Source organism: Periplaneta americana, chromosome 2, assembly GCF_040183065.1.
Source record: "Periplaneta americana isolate PAMFEO1 chromosome 2, P.americana_PAMFEO1_priV1, whole genome shotgun sequence".
Taxonomy (NCBI): Eukaryota; Metazoa; Arthropoda; class Insecta; order Blattodea; family Blattidae; genus Periplaneta; species Periplaneta americana.
In genome coordinates, this window is record NC_091118.1 from 191391289 (window position 1) to 191412164 (window position 20876).

Below are 20876 nucleotides of genomic sequence, written 5' to 3' on the forward strand. Positions count from 1 at the left end.
TGTCGCCAAGGCAACTGAGCGAAGCATTGGCGTGGCGATCGTTCTAAGATTGGAGTTTTCCTCTTAATACTATGGACAGAGCAGGTAGAACTTGTTCTGCTACGGAATTAAGAAACTTCTTGTGGTGTTCGAGTGATTTCTATTGTGCCGTTTATGTGAGCGAGTAGTAATAAGTCTAATTGTTTTGTTCTTGATGTAAGTCGAATTGTACTGTATAATTTGTAAGGAAGAGACGTTTCTTTTATCCATCCATAGACTAGACTATTTTTTAGAAGTGGTGTAGAGCAATTCCACGAACACAGAAAACTGTATGCTCGTTCTTATATGTGTGATACCCATTTTTCTGGGGTTTTGATTGTGATTTTTTTAAATTACGATTTATTTAACGACGCTCGAAACTGCAGAGGTTATACCAGCTTCGCCGGTGTTTGGGAATTGTGTCCAACGGGAGTTTTTTTTTACATGCCAATAAATCTACTGACATGAGCCTGTCGAATTTAAACACACTTAAATGCCATCGATCTCGGCCGGGATCCAATCCGCAACCTCGAGCATAGAAAGCCAGCGCTATACCAACTGCGCTACCGAGGGCGACTTTTGATTGTAAAAGTCTAAAAATTTATTATTGCCAGTAAAGAGGTATGATTTCCACGCAAGAACTGGCGACCAAAACCATATGCCATAACACATATTTTCCGAAACTTGCCTCGATATCTTAAAAAAAGAAAAGAAGAGAAATTATCCAACGAAGAGGACATCAATCCTTTCTCATAACAATGTACCCTTAACAAATACCATCTGGCTATGAACAATTCCATTGACGCTAAATAAACCAGCAGTTGATACAGCATCTTTAAATCTGCAGTGTTTGGGAAGAGTGGCATAAGTCAGTTTTCACAAACCTTTTTTGATAATTTATTGACAACGTACACCGGTTTATGTCGATTTGAAATTTTTCCGTATGAATTATTGTAATGGGAGGAATACCTATGTATTTTTTCCAAGCGAACAGATGTTCCGCAAGTTGTCAATAAATTATCAAAGAAGGTTTGTGGAAACTGACTGGTGTCACTTTTCTCGAGCACTACAGAAATATCGAGTAAAAAATAATTGGATGTGACACGCGAAAATCAGAAGAACACCTTAGCTAATCATGCGCTTGTATGCATTTATGTGCCATTACTCCACACCTGAATGCCCAAAATTATGTCTAGTTACACTGACCGGAATTCCTTCCAGTGAATGAACTCCACACCAGCATTTCAGCTGTTTAGTGTGAGTTTTTGAAAATCGATACATTTTTTAGAGTCATAAACAATGATGGGTTCGAGGAAAGTGAAAATACAAAAGAATTCAAAGGTGAATAAACGACCTTGCAGATACGCTGAACTATAAGACTCCCTCGTCTGCCCTGTACAAAGGATTCTAGCATTACACGATTTTAGAAAATATATGACACGTAATTGGCAACACGTCTTGCCTAAGAAAGAACCCTTGAATTATTTAGAGTGACAATCCAGAGGACTAGCGAAATATATTAATTGTTGTGGGATAGCAGATTTAAATATATTCTGACAGAAAAAAATTAACTAGGATCCTTTAGAGCGACATTTTGGAATTAGAAAATGATTTTCACGTGATGACTGCCATAGACTTTCTACATGTGAACATTTTTCAATCTATGTGCCGGTTAAAAAATGTGCTGTATTAAAGTGCTAAATGTGAATCCAAGCACCTAGCTTCTACTTCTTTGAATATGCATGTTTAATTATTAATTATTTTATTTTTAATAATAGCCCTTTAGTCTTAATTAACGTAAAAGTTAGTTCGGCAACAAAAGTAGAGTATAATTCTACCTTGCATCTAGGCTGCAACTTAATCTGGTTTACAATTTTATTACATTTGTTATATCGTTTCCACATCAAAAAATATTTCTAATCGAGCATATAAGAAAGTAATAGATCTCTTGGAAAAGTCGTTAATTTAATATTCTCCAATAAGTAGCATACAACTACTTAATACAGTGCTACCAAATAGTTTTAATTTTACAAAACACAAAATATCCTAGGTATTTCAAAAGATCAAAACTAACATTAGCATAGATATAATATCGAAGCTTAATTTATGAGCCTATGTTGCACGTAATATTTTTTGTTCCCCTGAATTACGTATAAACCAGATATAACTGCAACTAATGACTAAATAGTAGATAGAACTATTGGTGAAAATAAATTGTCTCCTTTATTATGTTACATTCTTTCTTGTATATTAAAACTATAATTTAATGTCAATGCGTGCAGTATAATGCCATAAAAAATGTTACGTTTTGTGATGCTGTACTGTTTCTTGCGAATTTCTGGCTGAAGCCGGCATAATGTTCCATTTTTATGTTAATTATTATATTTACTTTTCGGGGTTGTGTTATGTAACTCACAATTTGTTAATGTAGTAATATTACATTTTTTAAAAAGTAAAATATTGTAAATAAGTACTCTACAATACATCCTTATCTAATGGGTTATTTTTAAAAACCTTTTGCATTCACTTGAATAGCGATCCTGAAACTGGGCACGTAAAACATGGCTAGCGCAACACGGCGACGAACCGCTGAACTAGAGGTAGTAACGTCACTTTCACTTCTACCTGCTCTGCCTGAACTATTGTTTGGAGGGTTTAGGTAACCAAACCCAGGACTCTACAAATGAGGCAGAGGTTGAAGACACTGCTGTTGAGTTTGTCTTGATTTATACAGGTTACAATGTATTATAGTCGGAAATCTAATAATCCTGGTATAAATACTTGTTAATCACGCCTACGTATCTTGTTCGTAAGCATATTTCGTGGGCGGAAAAGTGATTTATTGTTACCCTTAACTTGTTGTTATTTGAACACCCACCTGTACAAACATCGCTCAGTACGTATATATATCCCGGTCTTGCTTTTGGGCATCATCCAGCAACAACATGGCCAAGAGTGTGGTAAGTCCTCTCTTGTTTCTGAGAGTCTAATCTCATTTTAGAATAATTAATTTCAGAGCAAATATATATAGTCTACTTATACTTGGGAAAGCAATTAATTTGTTTTGATTTAACATATATTTATTTAGCAATCTAACTACCCATCTAGGAGAGATTTCAAAGAGTAAAATATGCGTTGGGATTAATATTTTAGGTTGCTTACAAGCTGCAGAATGTACCAGAAACGCCCATGCAGCAGAATATTGAAATAGCCTATGTCTTTCTCTTATTTCCTCTCTAAATCTATGCTCGAAACCTGTTCATTTAAGTACGCCTCGTGTTCTTCAGATGCCCGTCATTCACGCCACCTTTCGAATGATCTACCCCTAGATATTCTACTTGTGGTTTCTGTTCTTAGATCGCTTTCACTACTCTGTTATTCCACTTCCATCCACATGTTCATTCCATCACTTACTTTTATACCTCACAAACTCAGTCATCCTCCCTACGGACTTAACTCTGTCAGGATAAGTAAATGATTGTTATTATTGTTGTTATTATTACTATTATTACTACTATAATTTTTATTATTATCATCCCTATTACTATTATTATGATGTGTGGCTTGTATGTTACTTTTCTCTTGAACGTCTGCATTCCTGACTCTGTATTTAAATGTTTTATTAGACTAGTCCTTACCTTCTTTTTATTGCTTTCGTCTCTGCGGTTCTCATTAATTCAATTGTTTTAGACGTTTGGTGTTTATGTGGAACAATGTCTTTCTACTTAAAAATTATAGAAGGTAATGTGAGAACTGATGGTCACATAAAAATGTAACTCCATCTCCTTGTAATACTCTGGTATTCCCGTTTTCTTCTAGTATTCAATTTTTTAATGGGTTATTTTACGACGCTTTATCAACATATTCGGTTATTTAACGTCTGACTGAGATGAAGGTGATAATGGCGGTGAAATGAATCCGGGGTCCAGCACCCAAAGTTACTCAGCATTTGGTCATATTGGGTTGAGGGAAAACTCCGGAAAAATCCTCAACCATCTAACTTGTGCCGCCAGAGAATCGAACCCGGGCCACCTGGTTTCGCGGCCAAACGCCCTGACTGTTACTCCAGAGGTGTGGACTAAATTTCTTCTCTTTCTATTCCTCTTATTCTTTTTGTTATCCTCGTATTACTCTTGTTCTTCTCCTATTCCACTTCTTTTCCTGATATTCCACTCCTTTTCCTTGTATTCCACTTGGTTACCTTGCTTTACACTTTTTCTCATGTATTCCCTTGTTCTTTGTATCCCATTTCCAAACCAAAATTTTCTGGACACGAAATGCTAAATGAAAGTCATTCATAAAGATCCCCTCTATCATCCCTTAAGTCTGTAAAAAAAAGGTCACATAATCAGCTTGTAGTTATACATAACTAGAGATTCGCTAATGTTCATAGGTATTCGTCTTCCTGGTGCTTTGCGTGTATACCACCATCGCCCACTACGGCCTGTTTGGAGGTTTCGGAGGACGTGGAGGGTTTTGGGGACAGGATGGAATCCACCACGGCTACCACTATCCCCAACCGCAACCTAACTTTTATCACCCGCACCTACCATTGCCTTGCCCACACCATTACCCAACGACGACAACAACAGCAGCACCAACAACGGCAACGACGACAACTGCAGCACCAACGACGACAACCGCAGCACCAACTACGACGACAACCGCAGCACCAACAACAACAACGGCCGCACCAACAACTACAACGGCAGCACCAACAACTACAACATCGCCGTAAAGACGTGGAATGAAGAGACGGGAAGTGGTACACTTCGGAAAAATGTTTATGACGAAATTATTAACAATGTTTCTTTCAGAACCTTTCTCCGTTTCACTGATGCATCATATTACATACGTTACTTTGTACTATTACAATCTGTGACAAACTTCTTACGAAGAAAACTATGGTCTCTGAGTGTACAAAGCTCTAAATTTCCTTGCAATAAATCTTCTTCTTAAAATAATTAAAATGATTTCATTACTCTACATTTAGGATTGGGGCCTAACGAGTAAAATGGGTTTTAAACATGACGAGAAAATCACATAATTAACATAATAAATGAGGAGTCCACTGCAAGGATGATGGATGTCAATTGGAATGCGTTTTGCAGGAGAAGCAATTGAAAATTTGAAATGCTTAGCGGTCAAAGCTTAAGTGTGATTTTCCGATCATTACTATACAATGACTATCAGTGTTAATGCCATATAACTCTGTATGTACATTCTATATTTCTTCAGCTATGCATTGACAGTCTTGGTCCATTTTCGACTAGAATGTGACATCTATCATTCTTGCAGTGTAAGATGGGTTATAAACGTCCATGGGGGTTACAAAGTTTGAATCCCCTTGATCTAACTTAAAAATAAAATATATTTATTTTGAGTATTGTTTATCCCTAATCATTTCGCTTGCCCTCATTTTTCACTCTCAGAGTAACAAAATCTACATCGACATAAGGCACAATTGTCCTCCCATCGCCTCTATGAATATAAACCCTCTACTTGGTGCTGTTGCACGATAGAATTATAACAATGCTTTCTTTATTACAAGGAGACCTACCGCCTAGTACCGAACTTATAATAATATGAAGCCGACACAATATCACCTTTAAGTTGTTTTTTTTTAATTGGATGACTGAAAAGAATTACGTGTCGAAGGTTTTATAACGACATTAGTAAATATACCATAACTTAATAATAATAATAATAATAATAATAATAATAATCATAATAATAATAATAGGGTAAATTAGGGTCTGTTGGACAGTCGGGCATGTTGGACACTGTCTTTTAACGTGTTACCCCGCCACTTGTAGGCACCACATTCTGCTAGAAGTCAATGACGGAAGTAGCCCCACTCATGGCTAAGGTAAAGATACATTCACTGAAATATACTAGGACGTTCGAAAAGTAATGACGACGTAGTTAATGTTTCATACTAAATTTATTTAGATTACTTTTGATATTACATAATTCAAATATAGTCTCCTCCCATTTCAACAATACACTGCCAAATTCTTGGAAGACAGCGGACTCCATCCTCAGCAGCATTACTGGATAATTCTCTCACTGATCAATCTAAAGTCCTTCGGATGTCAACTCTCGATTGAAAGCGAATGCCTTTTTTCCACCCAACTTCTAGTAGTTCAGTATGGTAGGACTTCTGTCCCACAGGCTTCTTGTAATGCTTTAAAGAACTAAGTTACATGTTTTTCTCTTGCAACTTCATACTTTTAGGGCTGTATTGTTTACTACAACTCAAACACAGCTACTGTACTTACAAAATATGGGTACTTCGAGACTTTCAAAATTGCATATTTATGTAAGACTTATGTGCATTTATTCACACTGCAAATGGGTAAATACCCGGTTTTAGTGGTAACTAATCACACTCAATAATGACAATTAATAAAACACAATTAATAATAATAATTATAATAATAATAATAGTAATAACAGGGAATATCCTAAATTAAATGAAGAACAGTCACTTAAAATAACATTGTATCTTAACACTAAGTTCACCCTAAAACTCACAAGTGTGATATGTTCATACCTCCACAATCGCTGTTCTATTACGTGTAGAATAAGCTTTGAATGGCCACCGCTGGAAGCACTGATTTACACCATTGTTGCCTTTACTTATCGAATTTACTAGCATTAAACAATATTTAATATCCAAACAATGCAAATACAAGATCTCAGAGAAGTTTTGAAGCTACTTTTAATTTACTAGGTGTTTTTAAAACGCTTTATCAACAGCTTAGGTTATTTAGCGTCTGAATGAGATGAAGGTGATAATGCCGGTGAAATGAGTCCGGGGTCCAGCACCGAAAGTTACCCAGCATTTGCTCATATTGGGTTGAGGGAAAACCTCGGAAAAAACCTCAACCAGGTAACTTGTCCCAAACGGGAATCGAACCCGGGCCAACTGGTTTCGCGGCCAGACGTGCTAGCCGTTACTCCACAGGCGTGGACTGAAGATACGTATGACAATATCGTGAGATGTGCAACAAAATTATCCACATTAATTTAAAAAGCACATTTGACTTTCTTCCTACAACCGCTTTTTTTTACATTTTATATTAGTCTTAGTGACATAAAAGGAATTGAAGTCTTGAAAAATTTTGAACTCAATAGACAATTCAGGTGACACATAAAATTTTTTAGTCGCCATGGCTACCTGGCGCCCGGAACTTGTCCACCCCAAATTCTTACTATAAATTAAAGTTTGAAATTAACAAATTAGCACAAATTTAAAATAAAACAAATTTTAAGAGCGTGCTTTACGAATCCATGCACAGTACAATCAATGATGTAAACATGTTAAGTGTTTCGAATAAAACATTGTTCATTATTTCTGATAAAGTAAATTTCCTTCTTTCCCAATAATGTACTCGTTATCATAATCCTTCTATCGGAGCACTCATTTCCAACAGCCTAGCTTTGTTTTGTTTTTGTATGTTCACTCAACAGCAGACATGAACTAAGTAGCGTTGGTTGCTGCAAAGCTGTACATCATACATACCTATACCAGAGCGTTTGGAATCGAAAGTGTGGTAACTCGGCAAGGGTCTAATGTGAGTTTTAAATCCCCTAGTGTCGCCACGGCAACTGAGCGAAACTTTGGCGTGGCGATCATTCTAAGATTGCAGTTTTCCTCTTAATACTATGGACAGAGCAGGTAGAACTCGTTCTGCTGTGGAATTGGGATATTTCTTGTGGTGTTCGAGAGATTTTTATTGTGCCGTTTATGTGAGCGAGTAGTAATAAGCCTAATTGTTTTGTTTTTGATGTAAATCCAATTATACTGTGTAATCTGTAAGGAAGAGACGTTTCTTTTATCCATCCATAGACTAGACTATTTTTCAGAAGTGGTGTAGAGCAATTCCACGAACACAGAAAACTGTATGCTCGTTCTTATATCTGTGATATCAATTTGTCTGCGGTTTTGATTGTGATTTTTTAAATTATGATTTATTTAACGACGCTCGCAACAGCAGGGATTATATCAGCTTCGCCGGTGTGTCGGAATTTTGTCCCACAGGAGTTTTTTTTACATGCCAGTAAATCTACTGACATGAGCCTGTCGAATTTAAACACACTTAAATGCCATCGATCTCGGCCGGATCGAATCCGCAACCTCGAGCATAGAAAGCCAGCGCTATACCTACTGCGCTACGAAGGGCGACGTTTGATTGTATGAGCCGATAAATTTATTATTGCCAGGAGAGAGGTAGGACTTCCACGCAAGAACTGGCAACCAAACCGTATGCCATATTTTCCCAAACTTGCCTCAATATCTTAAGAAAAGAATAGAAGAGAAAATATCCAACGAAGAGGACATCAATCCTTTCTCATAACAATGTACCTTTAACAAATACCATCTGGCTATGACCAATTCCATAGACGCTAAATAAACCAGCAGTTGATACAGCAGCTTTAAATCTGCAGTGCCTGGGAAAAGTGACATAAGTCAGTTTTCATAAACCATTTTTGATGATTTATTGAAAACTTAGACCGGTTTATGTCGATTTGATTTTTTTCGTATGAATTATTGCAATGGGAGGAATAACTATGTATTTTTTTCCAAGCGAACAAATGTTCCGTAGGTTGTCAATAAATTATCAAAAAAGGTTTGTGGAAACTGACTTGTGTCACCTTTCCCGAGCACTACAGAAATATCCGAGTAAAAAATAATTGGATGTGACACGCGAAAATCAGAAGAACACCTTAGCTAATCATGCGCTTGTATGCATTTATGTGCCATTACTCCACACCTGAATGCCCATAATTATGTCTAGTTACATTGACCGTAATTCCTTCCAGAGAATGAACTCCAGACCAGCATTTCAGCTGTTTAGTGTGAGTTTTTCAAAATCGATACATCTTTTAGAGTCATAAACTATGATGGGTTCGAGGAAAGTGAAAATACAATAGAATTCAAAGGTGAATGGACGACCTTGCAGATACGCTGAACTCAAAGACTCCCTCGTCTGCCCTGTACAAAGGCTTCTAGCATTACACGATTTTAGAAAATATATGACACGTAATTGGCAATACAAAGAACACGTCTTGCCTAAGAAAGAACCCTTGAATTATTTAGAGTGACAATTCAGAGCACTAGCGAAATATATTAATTCTTGTGGGGTAGCAGATTTAAATATATTCTGACAAAAAATTAACTAGGATCGTCTAGAGCGACATTTTGGAATTAGAAAATGATTATCATGTGATGATTACCATAGACTTTCTACATCTGAAAATTTTTCAATCCATGTGCCGGTTAAAAAATGTGCTGTATTAAAGTGCTAATTGTGAATCCAAGCACCTAGCTTCTACTACGTTAAATATGCATGTTTAATTTTTAATTATTTTATTTTTAATAATAGCACTTTAGTCTTAATTAACGTAAAAGTTAGTTCGGCAAACATAAGTACAGTATAATTCTGCCTTTCATTTAAGCTAGAAATTAATCTGGTTTACAATTTTATTACATTTGTTTATTACGTTTCCACATCATAAAAGATTTCTAATCGGGCATATGAGAAAGTAATAGATCTCATGGAAAAGTCGTTAATTTAATATTCTCCAATATGTAGCATACAACTACTTAATACAGTGCTACCAAATAGTTTTAATTTTACAAAACACAAAATATCCTAGGTATTTCAAAAGATCAAAACTAACATTAGCATAGATATAATATCGAAGCTTAATTTATGAGCCTATGTTGCACGTAATATTTTTTGTTCCCCTGAATTACGTATAAACCAGATACAACTGCAACTAATGACTAAATAGTAGATAGAACTATTGGTGAAAATAAATTGTCTCCTTTATTATGTTACATTCTTTCTTGTATATTAAAACTATAATTTAATGTCAATGCGTGCAGTATAATGCCATAAAAAATGTTACGTTTTGTGATGCTGTACTGTTTCTTGCGTATTTCTGGCTGAAGCCGGCACAATGTTCCATTTTTTGCTTAATTATTATATTTATTATTCAGGGTTGTGTTATAGAACTCACAATTTGTTAATGTAGTAATACTACATTTTTTTTAAAGTAAAATATTGTAAATAAGTACTCTACAATACATCCTTATCTAACAGGTTATTTTTAAAAACCTTTTGCGTTCACTTGAATAGCGATCCTGAAACTGGGCACGTAAAACATGGCTAGCGCCACACGGCGACGAACCACTGAACTAGAGGAAGTAACGTCACTTTCTCTTCTACCTGCTCTGCCTATACTATAGTTTGGAGGGTTTAGGTAACCAAACACAGGACTCTACAAATGAGGCAGAGGTCGAAGACACTGGTGTTGAGTTTGTCTTGATTTATACAGGTTACAATGTATTATAATCAGAAATCTAATAATCCTGGTATAAATACTTGTTAATCACGCCTACGTATCTTGTTCGTAAGCATATTTCGTGGGCGGAAAAGTGATTTATTGTTACCCTTAACTTGTTGTTATTTGAACACCCACCTGTACAAACATCGCTCAGTACGTATATATATCCCGGTCTTGCCTTTGGGTATCATTCCAGCAACAACATGGCCAAGATCGTGGTAAGTCCTCTCTTGTTTCTGAGAGTTTAATCTCATTTTAAAATAGCAAATTTCAGAGCAAATATGTAGATAGGCTACATATACTTGGGAAATCAATTAATTTGTTTTGATTTAACATATATTTAGTTAACAATCTAACTACCCATCTAGGAGAGATTTCAGAGAGTAAATTATGCGTTGGGATTAATATTTTAGGTTGCTTACAAGCTGCAGAATGTACCAGAAACGCCCATGCAGCAGAATATTGAAATAGCCTATGTTTTTCTCTTATTTCCTCTCTAAATCTATGCTCGAAACCTGTTCATTTAAGTACGCCTCGTGTTCTTCAGATGCCCGTCATTCACGCCACCTTTTGAATGATCTACCCTTAGATATTCTACTTGTGGTTTCTGTTCTTAGATCGCTTTCACTACTCTGTTATTCCACTTCCATCCACATGTTCATTCCATCACTTACTTTTATACCTCACAAACTCAGTCATCCTCCCTACGGACTTAACTCTGTCAGGATAAGTAAATGATTGTTATTATTGTTGTTATTATTACTATTATTACTACTATAATTTTTATTATTATCATCCCTATTACTATTATTATGATGTGTGGCTTGTATGTTACTTTTCTCTTGAACGTCTGCATTCCTGACTCTGTATTTAAATGTTTTATTAGACTAGTCCTTACCTTCTTTTTATTGCTTTCGTCTCTGCGGTTCTCATTAATTCAATTGTTTTAGACGTTTGGTGTTTATGTGGAACAATGTCTTTCTACTTAAAAATTATAGAAGGTAATGTGAGAACTGATGGTCACATAAAAATGTAACTCCATCTCCTTGTAATACTCTGGTATTCCCGTTTTCTTCTAGTATTCAATTTTTTAATGGGTTATTTTACGACGCTTTATCAACATATTCGGTTATTTAACGTCTGACTGAGATGAAGGTGATAATGGCGGTGAAATGAATCCGGGGTCCAGCACCCAAAGTTACTCAGCATTTGGTCATATTGGGTTGAGGGAAAACTCCGGAAAAATCCTCAACCATCTAACTTGTGCCGCCAGAGAATCGAACCCGGGCCACCTGGTTTCGCGGCCAAACGCCCTGACTGTTACTCCAGAGGTGTGGACTAAATTTCTTCTCTTTCTATTCCTCTTATTCTTTTTGTTATCCTCGTATTACTCTTGTTCTTCTCCTATTCCACTTCTTTTCCTGATATTCCACTCCTTTTCCTTGTATTCCACTTGGTTACCTTGCTTTACACTTTTTCTCATGTATTCCCTTGTTCTTTGTATCCCATTTCCAAACCAAAATTTTCTGGACACGAAATGCTAAATGAAAGTCATTCATAAAGATCCCCTCTATCATCCCTTAAGTCTGTAAAAAAAAGGTCACATAATCAGCTTGTAGTTATACATAACTAGAGATTCGCTAATGTTCATAGGTATTCGTCTTCCTGGTGCTTTGCGTGTATACCACCATCGCCCACTACGGCCTGTTTGGAGGTTTCGGAGGACGTGGAGGGTTTTGGGGACAGGATGGAATCCACCACGGCTACCACTATCCCCAACCGCAACCTAACTTTTATCACCCGCACCTACCATTGCCTTGCCCACACCATTACCCAACGACGACAACAACAGCAGCACCAACAACGGCAACGACGACAACTGCAGCACCAACGACGACAACCGCAGCACCAACTACGACGACAACCGCAGCACCAACAACAACAACGGCCGCACCAACAACTACAACGGCAGCACCAACAACTACAACATCGCCGTAAAGACGTGGAATGAAGAGACGGGAAGTGGTACACTTCGGAAAAATGTTTATGACGAAATTATTAACAATGTTTCTTTCAGAACCTTTCTCCGTTTCACTGATGCATCATATTACATACGTTACTTTGTACTATTACAATCTGTGACAAACTTCTTACGAAGAAAACTATGGTCTCTGAGTGTACAAAGCTCTAAATTTCCTTGCAATAAATCTTCTTCTTAAAATAATTAAAATGATTTCATTACTCTACATTTAGGATTGGGGCCTAACGAGTAAAATGGGTTTTAAACATGACGAGAAAATCACATAATTAACATAATAAATGAGGAGTCCACTGCAAGGATGATGGATGTCAATTGGAATGCGTTTTGCAGGAGAAGCAATTGAAAATTTGAAATGCTTAGCGGTCAAAGCTTAAGTGTGATTTTCCGATCATTACTATACAATGACTATCAGTGTTAATGCCATATAACTCTGTATGTACATTCTATATTTCTTCAGCTATGCATTGACAGTCTTGGTCCATTTTCGACTAGAATGTGACATCTATCATTCTTGCAGTGTAAGATGGGTTATAAACGTCCATGGGGGTTACAAAGTTTGAATCCCCTTGATCTAACTTAAAAATAAAATATATTTATTTTGAGTATTGTTTATCCCTAATCATTTCGCTTGCCCTCATTTTTCACTCTCAGAGTAACAAAATCTACATCGACATAAGGCACAATTGTCCTCCCATCGCCTCTATGAATATAAACCCTCTACTTGGTGCTGTTGCACGATAGAATTATAACAATGCTTTCTTTATTACAAGGAGACCTACCGCCTAGTACCGAACTTATAATAATATGAAGCCGACACAATATCACCTTTAAGTTGTTTTTTTTAATTGGATGACTGAAAAGAATTACGTGTCGAAGGTTTTATAACGACATTAGTAAATATACCATAACTTAATAATAATAATAATAATAATAATAATAATAATAATAATAATAATAATAATAATAATAATAGGGTAAATTAGGGTCTGTTGGACAGTCGGGCATGTTGGACACTGTCTTTTAACGTGTTACCCCGCCACTTGTAGGCACCACATTCTGCTAGAAGTCAATGACGGAAGTAGCCCCACTCATGGCTAAGGTAAAGATACATTCACTGAAATATACTAGGACGTTCGAAAAGTAATGACGACGTAGTTAATGTTTCATACTAAATTTATTTAGATTACTTTTGATATTACATAATTCAAATATAGTCTCCTCCCATTTCAACAATACACTGCCAAATTCTTGGAAGACAGCGGACTCCATCCTCAGCAGCATTACTGGATAATTCTCTCACTGATCAATCTAAAGTCCTTCGGATGTCAACTCTCGATTGAAAGCGAATGTCTTTTTTCCACCCAACTTCTAGTAGTTCAGTATGGTAGGACTTCTGTCCCACAGGCTTCTTGTAATGCTTTAAAGAACTAAGTTACATGTTTTTCTCTTGCAACTTCATACTTTTAGGGCTGTATTGTTTACTACAACTCAAACACAGCTACTGTACTTACAAAATATGGGTACTTCGAGACTTTCAAAATTGCATATTTATGTAAGACTTATGTGCATTTATTCACACTGCAAATGGGTAAATACCCGGTTTTAGTGGTAACTAATCACACTCAATAATGACAATTAATAAAACACAATTAATAATAATAATTATAATAATAATAATAGTAATAACAGGGAATATCCTAAATTAAATGAAGAACAGTCACTTAAAATAACATTGTATCTTAACACTAAGTTCACCCTAAAACTCACAAGTGTGATATGTTCATACCTCCACAATCGCTGTTCTATTACGTGTAGAATAAGCTTTGAATGGCCACCGCTGGAAGCACTGATTTACACCATTGTTGCCTTTACTTATCGAATTTACTAGCATTAAACAATATTTAATATCCAAACAATGCAAATACAAGATCTCAGAGAAGTTTTGAAGCTACTTTTAATTTACTAGGTGTTTTTAAAACGCTTTATCAACAGCTTAGGTTATTTAGCGTCTGAATGAGATGAAGGTGATAATGCCGGTGAAATGAGTCCGGGGTCCAGCACCGAAAGTTACCCAGCATTTGCTCATATTGGGTTGAGGGAAAACCTCGGAAAAAACCTCAACCAGGTAACTTGTCCCAAACGGGAATCGAACCCGGGCCAACTGGTTTCGCGGCCAGACGTGCTAGCCGTTACTCCACAGGCGTGGACTGAAGATACTTATGACAATATCGTGAGATGTGCAACAAAATTATCCACATTAATTTAAAAAGCACATTTGACTTTCTTCCTACAACCGCTTTTTTTTACATTTTATATTAGTCTTAGTGACATAAAAGGAATTGAAGTCTTGAAAAATTTTGAACTCAATAGACAATTCAGGTGACACATAAAATTTTTTAGTCGCCATGGCTACCTGGCGCCCGGAACTTGTCCACCCCAAATTCTTACTATAAATTAAAGTTTGAAATTAACAAATTAGCACAAATTTAAAATAAAACAAATTTTAAGAGCGTGCTTTACGAATCCATGCACAGTACAATCAATGATGTAAACATGTTAAGTGTTTCGAATAAAACATTGTTCATTATTTCTGATAAAGTAAATTTCCTTCTTTCCCAATAATGTACTCGTTATCATAATCCTTCTATCGGAGCACTCATTTCCAACAGCCTAGCTTTGTTTTGTTTTTGTATGTTCACTCAACAGCAGACATGAACTAAGTAGCGTTGGTTGCTGCAAAGCTGTACATCATACATACCTATACCAGAGCGTTTGGAATCGAAAGTGTGGTAACTCGGCAAGGGTCTAATGTGAGTTTTAAATCCCCTAGTGTCGCCACGGCAACTGAGCGAAACTTTGGCGTGGCGATCATTCTAAGATTGCAGTTTTCCTCTTAATACTATGGACAGAGCAGGTAGAACTCGTTCTGCTGTGGAATTGGGATATTTCTTGTGGTGTTCGAGAGATTTTTATTGTGCCGTTTATGTGAGCGAGTAGTAATAAGCCTAATTGTTTTGTTTTTGATGTAAATCCAATTATACTGTGTAATCTGTAAGGAAGAGACGTTTCTTTTATCCATCCATAGACTAGACTATTTTTCAGAAGTGGTGTAGAGCAATTCCACGAACACAGAAAACTGTATGCTCGTTCTTATATCTGTGATATCAATTTGTCTGCGGTTTTGATTGTGATTTTTTAAATTATGATTTATTTAACGACGCTCGCAACAGCAGGGATTATATCAGCTTCGCCGGTGTGTCGGAATTTTGTCCCACAGGAGTTTTTTTTACATGCCAGTAAATCTACTGACATGAGCCTGTCGAATTTAAACACACTTAAATGCCATCGATCTCGGCCGGATCGAATCCGCAACCTCGAGCATAGAAAGCCAGCGCTATACCTACTGCGCTACGAAGGGCGACGTTTGATTGTATGAGCCGATAAATTTATTATTGCCAGGAGAGAGGTAGGACTTCCACGCAAGAACTGGCAACCAAACCGTATGCCATATTTTCCCAAACTTGCCTCAATATCTTAAGAAAAGAATAGAAGAGAAAATATCCAACGAAGAGGACATCAATCCTTTCTCATAACAATGTACCTTTAACAAATACCATCTGGCTATGACCAATTCCATAGACGCTAAATAAACCAGCAGTTGATACAGCAGCTTTAAATCTGCAGTGCCTGGGAAAAGTGACATAAGTCAGTTTTCATAAACCATTTTTGATGATTTATTGAAAACTTAGACCGGTTTATGTCGATTTGATTTTTTTCGTATGAATTATTGCAATGGGAGGAATAACTATGTATTTTTTTCCAAGCGAACAAATGTTCCGTAGGTTGTCAATAAATTATCAAAAAAGGTTTGTGGAAACTGACTTGTGTCACCTTTCCCGAGCACTACAGAAATATCCGAGTAAAAAATAATTGGATGTGACACGCGAAAATCAGAAGAACACCTTAGCTAATCATGCGCTTGTATGCATTTATGTGCCATTACTCCACACCTGAATGCCCATAATTATGTCTAGTTACATTGACCGTAATTCCTTCCAGAGAATGAACTCCAGACCAGCATTTCAGCTGTTTAGTGTGAGTTTTTCAAAATCGATACATCTTTTAGAGTCATAAACTATGATGGGTTCGAGGAAAGTGAAAATACAATAGAATTCAAAGGTGAATGGACGACCTTGCAGATACGCTGAACTCAAAGACTCCCTCGTCTGCCCTGTACAAAGGCTTCTAGCATTACACGATTTTAGAAAATATATGACACGTAATTGGCAATACAAAGAACACGTCTTGCCTAAGAAAGAACCCTTGAATTATTTAGAGTGACAATTCAGAGCACTAGCGAAATATATTAATTCTTGTGGGGTAGCAGATTTAAATATATTCTGACAAAAAATTAACTAGGATCGTCTAGAGCGACATTTTGGAATTAGAAAATGATTATCATGTGATGATTACCATAGACTTTCTACATCTGAAAATTTTTCAATCCATGTGCCGGTTAAAAAATGTGCTGTATTAAAGTGCTAATTGTGAATCCAAGCACCTAGCTTCTACTACGTTAAATATGCATGTTTAATTTTTAATTATTTTATTTTTAATAATAGCACTTTAGTCTTAATTAACGTAAAAGTTAGTTCGGCAAACATAAGTACAGTATAATTCTGCCTTTCATTTAAGCTAGAAATTAATCTGGTTTACAATTTTATTACATTTGTTTATTACGTTTCCACATCATAAAAGATTTCTAATCGGGCATATGAGAAAGTAATAGATCTCATGGAAAAGTCGTTAATTTAATATTCTCCAATATGTAGCATACAACTACTTAATACAGTGCTACCAAATAGTTTTAATTTTACAAAACACAAAATATCCTAGGTATTTCAAAAGATCAAAACTAACATTAGCATAGATATAATATCGAAGCTTAATTTATGAGCCTATGTTGCACGTAATATTTTTTGTTCCCCTGAATTACGTATAAACCAGATACAACTGCAACTAATGACTAAATAGTAGATAGAACTATTGGTGAAAATAAATTGTCTCCTTTATTATGTTACATTCTTTCTTGTATATTAAAACTATAATTTAATGTCAATGCGTGCAGTATAATGCCATAAAAAATGTTACGTTTTGTGATGCTGTACTGTTTCTTGCGAATTTCTGGCTGAAGCCGGCACAATGTTCCATTTTTTGCTTAATTATTATATTTATTATTCAGGGTTGTGTTATAGAACTCACAATTTGTTAATGTAGTAATACTACATTTTTTTTAAAGTAAAATATTGTAAATAAGTACTCTACAATACATCCTTATCTAACAGGTTATTTTTAAAAACCTTTTGCGCTCACTTGAATAGCGATCCTGAAACTGGGCACGTAAAACATGGCTAGCGCCACACGGCGACGAACCACTGAACTAGAGGAAGTAACGTCACTTTCTCTTCTACCTGCTCTGCCTATACTATAGTTTGGAGGGTTTAGGTAACCAAACACAGGACTCTACAAATGAGGCAGAGGTCGAAGACACTGGTGTTGAGTTTGTCTTGATTTATACAGGTTACAATGTATTATAATCAGAAATCTAATAATCCTGGTATAAATACTTGTTAATCACGCCTACGTATCTTGTTCGTAAGCATATTTCGTGGGCGGAAAAGTGATTTATTGTTACCCTTAACTTGTTGTTATTTGAACACCCACCTGTACAAACATCGCTCAGTACGTATATATATCCCGGTCTTGCCTTTGGGTATCATTCCAGCAACAACATGGCCAAGATCGTGGTAAGTCCTCTCTTGTTTCTGAGAGTTTAATCTCATTTTAAAATAGCAAATTTCAGAGCAAATATGTAGATAGGCTACATATACTTGGGAAATCAATTAATTTGTTTTGATTTAACATATATTTAGTTAACAATCTAACTACCCATCTAGGAGAGATTTCAGAGAGTAAATTATGCGTTGGGATTAATATTTTAGGTTGCTTACAAGCTGCAGAATGTACCAGAAACGCCCATGCAGCAGAATATTGAAATAGCCTATGTCTTTCTCTTATTTCCTCTCTAAATCTATGCTCGAAACCTGTTCATTTAAGTACGCCTCGTGTTCTTCAGATGCCCGTCATTCACGCCACCTTTTGAATGATCTACCCTTAGATATTCTACTTGTGGTTTCTGTTCTTAGATCGCTTTCACTACTCTGTTATTCCACTTCCATCCACATGTTCATTCCATCACTTACTTTTATACCTCACAAACTCAGTCATCCTCCCTACGGACTTAACTCTGTCAGGATAAGTAAATGATTGTTATTATTGTTGTTATTATTACTATTATTACTACTATAATTTTTATTATTATCATCCCTATTACTATTATTATGATGTGTGGCTTGTATGTTACTTTTCTCTTGAACGTCTGCATTCCTGACTCTGTATTTAAATGTTTTATTAGACTAGTCCTTACCTTCTTTTTATTGCTTTCGTCTCTGCGGTTCTCATTAATTCAATTGTTTTAGACGTTTGGTGTTTATGTGGAACAATGTCTTTCTACTTAAAAATTATAGAAGGTAATGTGAGAACTGATGGTCACATAAAAATGTAACTCCATCTCCTTGTAATACTCTGGTATTCCCGTTTTCTTCTAGTATTCAATTTTTTAATGGGTTATTTTACGACGCTTTATCAACATATTCGGTTATTTAACGTCTGACTGAGATGAAGGTGATAATGGCGGTGAAATGAATCCGGGGTCCAGCACCCAAAGTTACTCAGCATTTGGTCATATTGGGTTGAGGGAAAACTCCGGAAAAATCCTCAACCATCTAACTTGTGCCGCCAGAGAATCGAACCCGGGCCACCTGGTTTCGCGGCCAAACGCCCTGACTGTTACTCCAGAGGTGTGGACTAAATTTCTTCTCTTTCTATTCCTCTTATTCTTTTTGTTATCCTCGTATTACTCTTGTTCTTCTCCTATTCCACTTCTTTTCCTGATATTCCACTCCTTTTCCTTGTATTCCACTTGGTTACCTTGCTTTACACTTTTTCTCATGTATTCCCTTGTTCTTTGTATCCCATTTCCAAACCAAAATTTTCTGGACACGAAATGCTAAATGAAAGTCATTCATAAAGATCCCCTCTATCATCCCTTAAGTCTGTAAAAAAAAGGTCACATAATCAGCTTGTAGTTATACATAACTAGAGATTCGCTAATGTTCATAGGTATTCGTCTTCCTGGTGCTTTGCGTGTATACCACCATCGCCCACTACGGCCTGTTTGGAGGTTTCGGAGGACGTGGAGGGTTTTGGGGACAGGATGGAATCCACCACGGCTACCACTATCCCCAACCGCAACCTAACTTTTATCACCCGCACCTACCATTGCCTTGCCCACACCATTACCCAACGACGACAACAACAGCAGCACCAACAACGGCAACGACGACAACTGCAGCACCAACGACGACAACCGCAGCACCAACTACGACGACAACCGCAGCACCAACAACAACAACGGCCGCACCAACAACTACAACGGCAGCACCAACAACTACAACATCGCCGTAAAGACGTGGAATGAAGAGACGGGAAGTGGTACACTTCGGAAAAATGTTTATGACGAAATTATTAACAATGTTCCTTTCAGAACCTTTCTCCGTTTCACTGATGCATCATATTACATACGTTACTTTGTACTATTACAATCTGTGACAAACTTCTTACGAAGAAAACTATGGTCTCTGAGTGTACAAAGCTCTAAATTTCCTTGCAATAAATCTTCTTCTTAAAATAATTAAAATGATTTCATTACTCTACATTTAGGATTGGGGCCTAACGAGTAAAATGGGTTTTAAACATGACGAGAAAATCACATAATTAACATAATAAATGAGGAGTCCACTGCAAGGATGATGGATGTCAATTGGAATGCGTTTTGCAGGAGAAGCAATTGAAAATTTGAAATGCTTAGCGGTCAAAGCTTAAGTGTGATTTTCCGATCATTACTATACAATGACTATCAGTGTTAATGCCATATAACTCTGTATGTACATTCTATATTTCTTCAGCTATGCATTGACAGTCTTGGTCCATTTTCGACTAGAATGTGACATCTATCATTCTTGCAGTGGACTCTTCAGATGTAAGATGGGTTATAAACGTCCATGGGGGTTACAAAGTTTGAATCCCCTTGATCTAACTTAAAAATAAAATATATTTATTTTGAGTATTGTTTATCCCTAATCATTTCGCTTGCCCTCATTTTTCACTCTCAGAGTAACAAAATCTACATCGACATAAGGCACAATTGTCCTCCCATCGCCTCTATGAATATAAACCCTCTACTTGGTGCTGTTGCACGATAGAATTATAACAATGCTTTCTTTATTACAAGGAGACCTACCGCCTAGTACCGAACTTATAATAATATGAAGCCGAC

General features: G+C 36.4%; 3 protein-coding genes across 4 annotated transcripts in view; 2 read left to right on the forward strand and 1 right to left on the reverse strand.

The window, feature by feature from the left end:
• LOC138694978 (LIM domain only protein 3-like) overlaps positions 1-20876 on the reverse strand; it is a 913591-nt gene that overhangs the window by 220869 nt on the left and 671846 nt on the right. The window lies entirely within an intron of this gene.
• On the forward strand, positions 10571-12613 carry LOC138695334 (adipocyte plasma membrane-associated protein Hemomucin-like). The gene is made up of 2 exons (XM_069819756.1): positions 10571-10595; positions 12031-12613. Exons 1-2 carry the CDS (start codon positions 10581-10583, stop codon positions 12373-12375), a joined length of 360 nt encoding a protein of 119 aa, XP_069675857.1. The 5' UTR covers positions 10571-10580; the 3' UTR covers positions 12376-12613.
• On the forward strand, positions 18201-20241 carry LOC138695335 (adipocyte plasma membrane-associated protein Hemomucin-like). Its single transcript, XM_069819757.1, has 2 exons — positions 18201-18225; positions 19661-20241. Exons 1-2 carry the CDS (start codon positions 18211-18213, stop codon positions 20003-20005), a joined length of 360 nt encoding a protein of 119 aa, XP_069675858.1. The 5' UTR covers positions 18201-18210; the 3' UTR covers positions 20006-20241.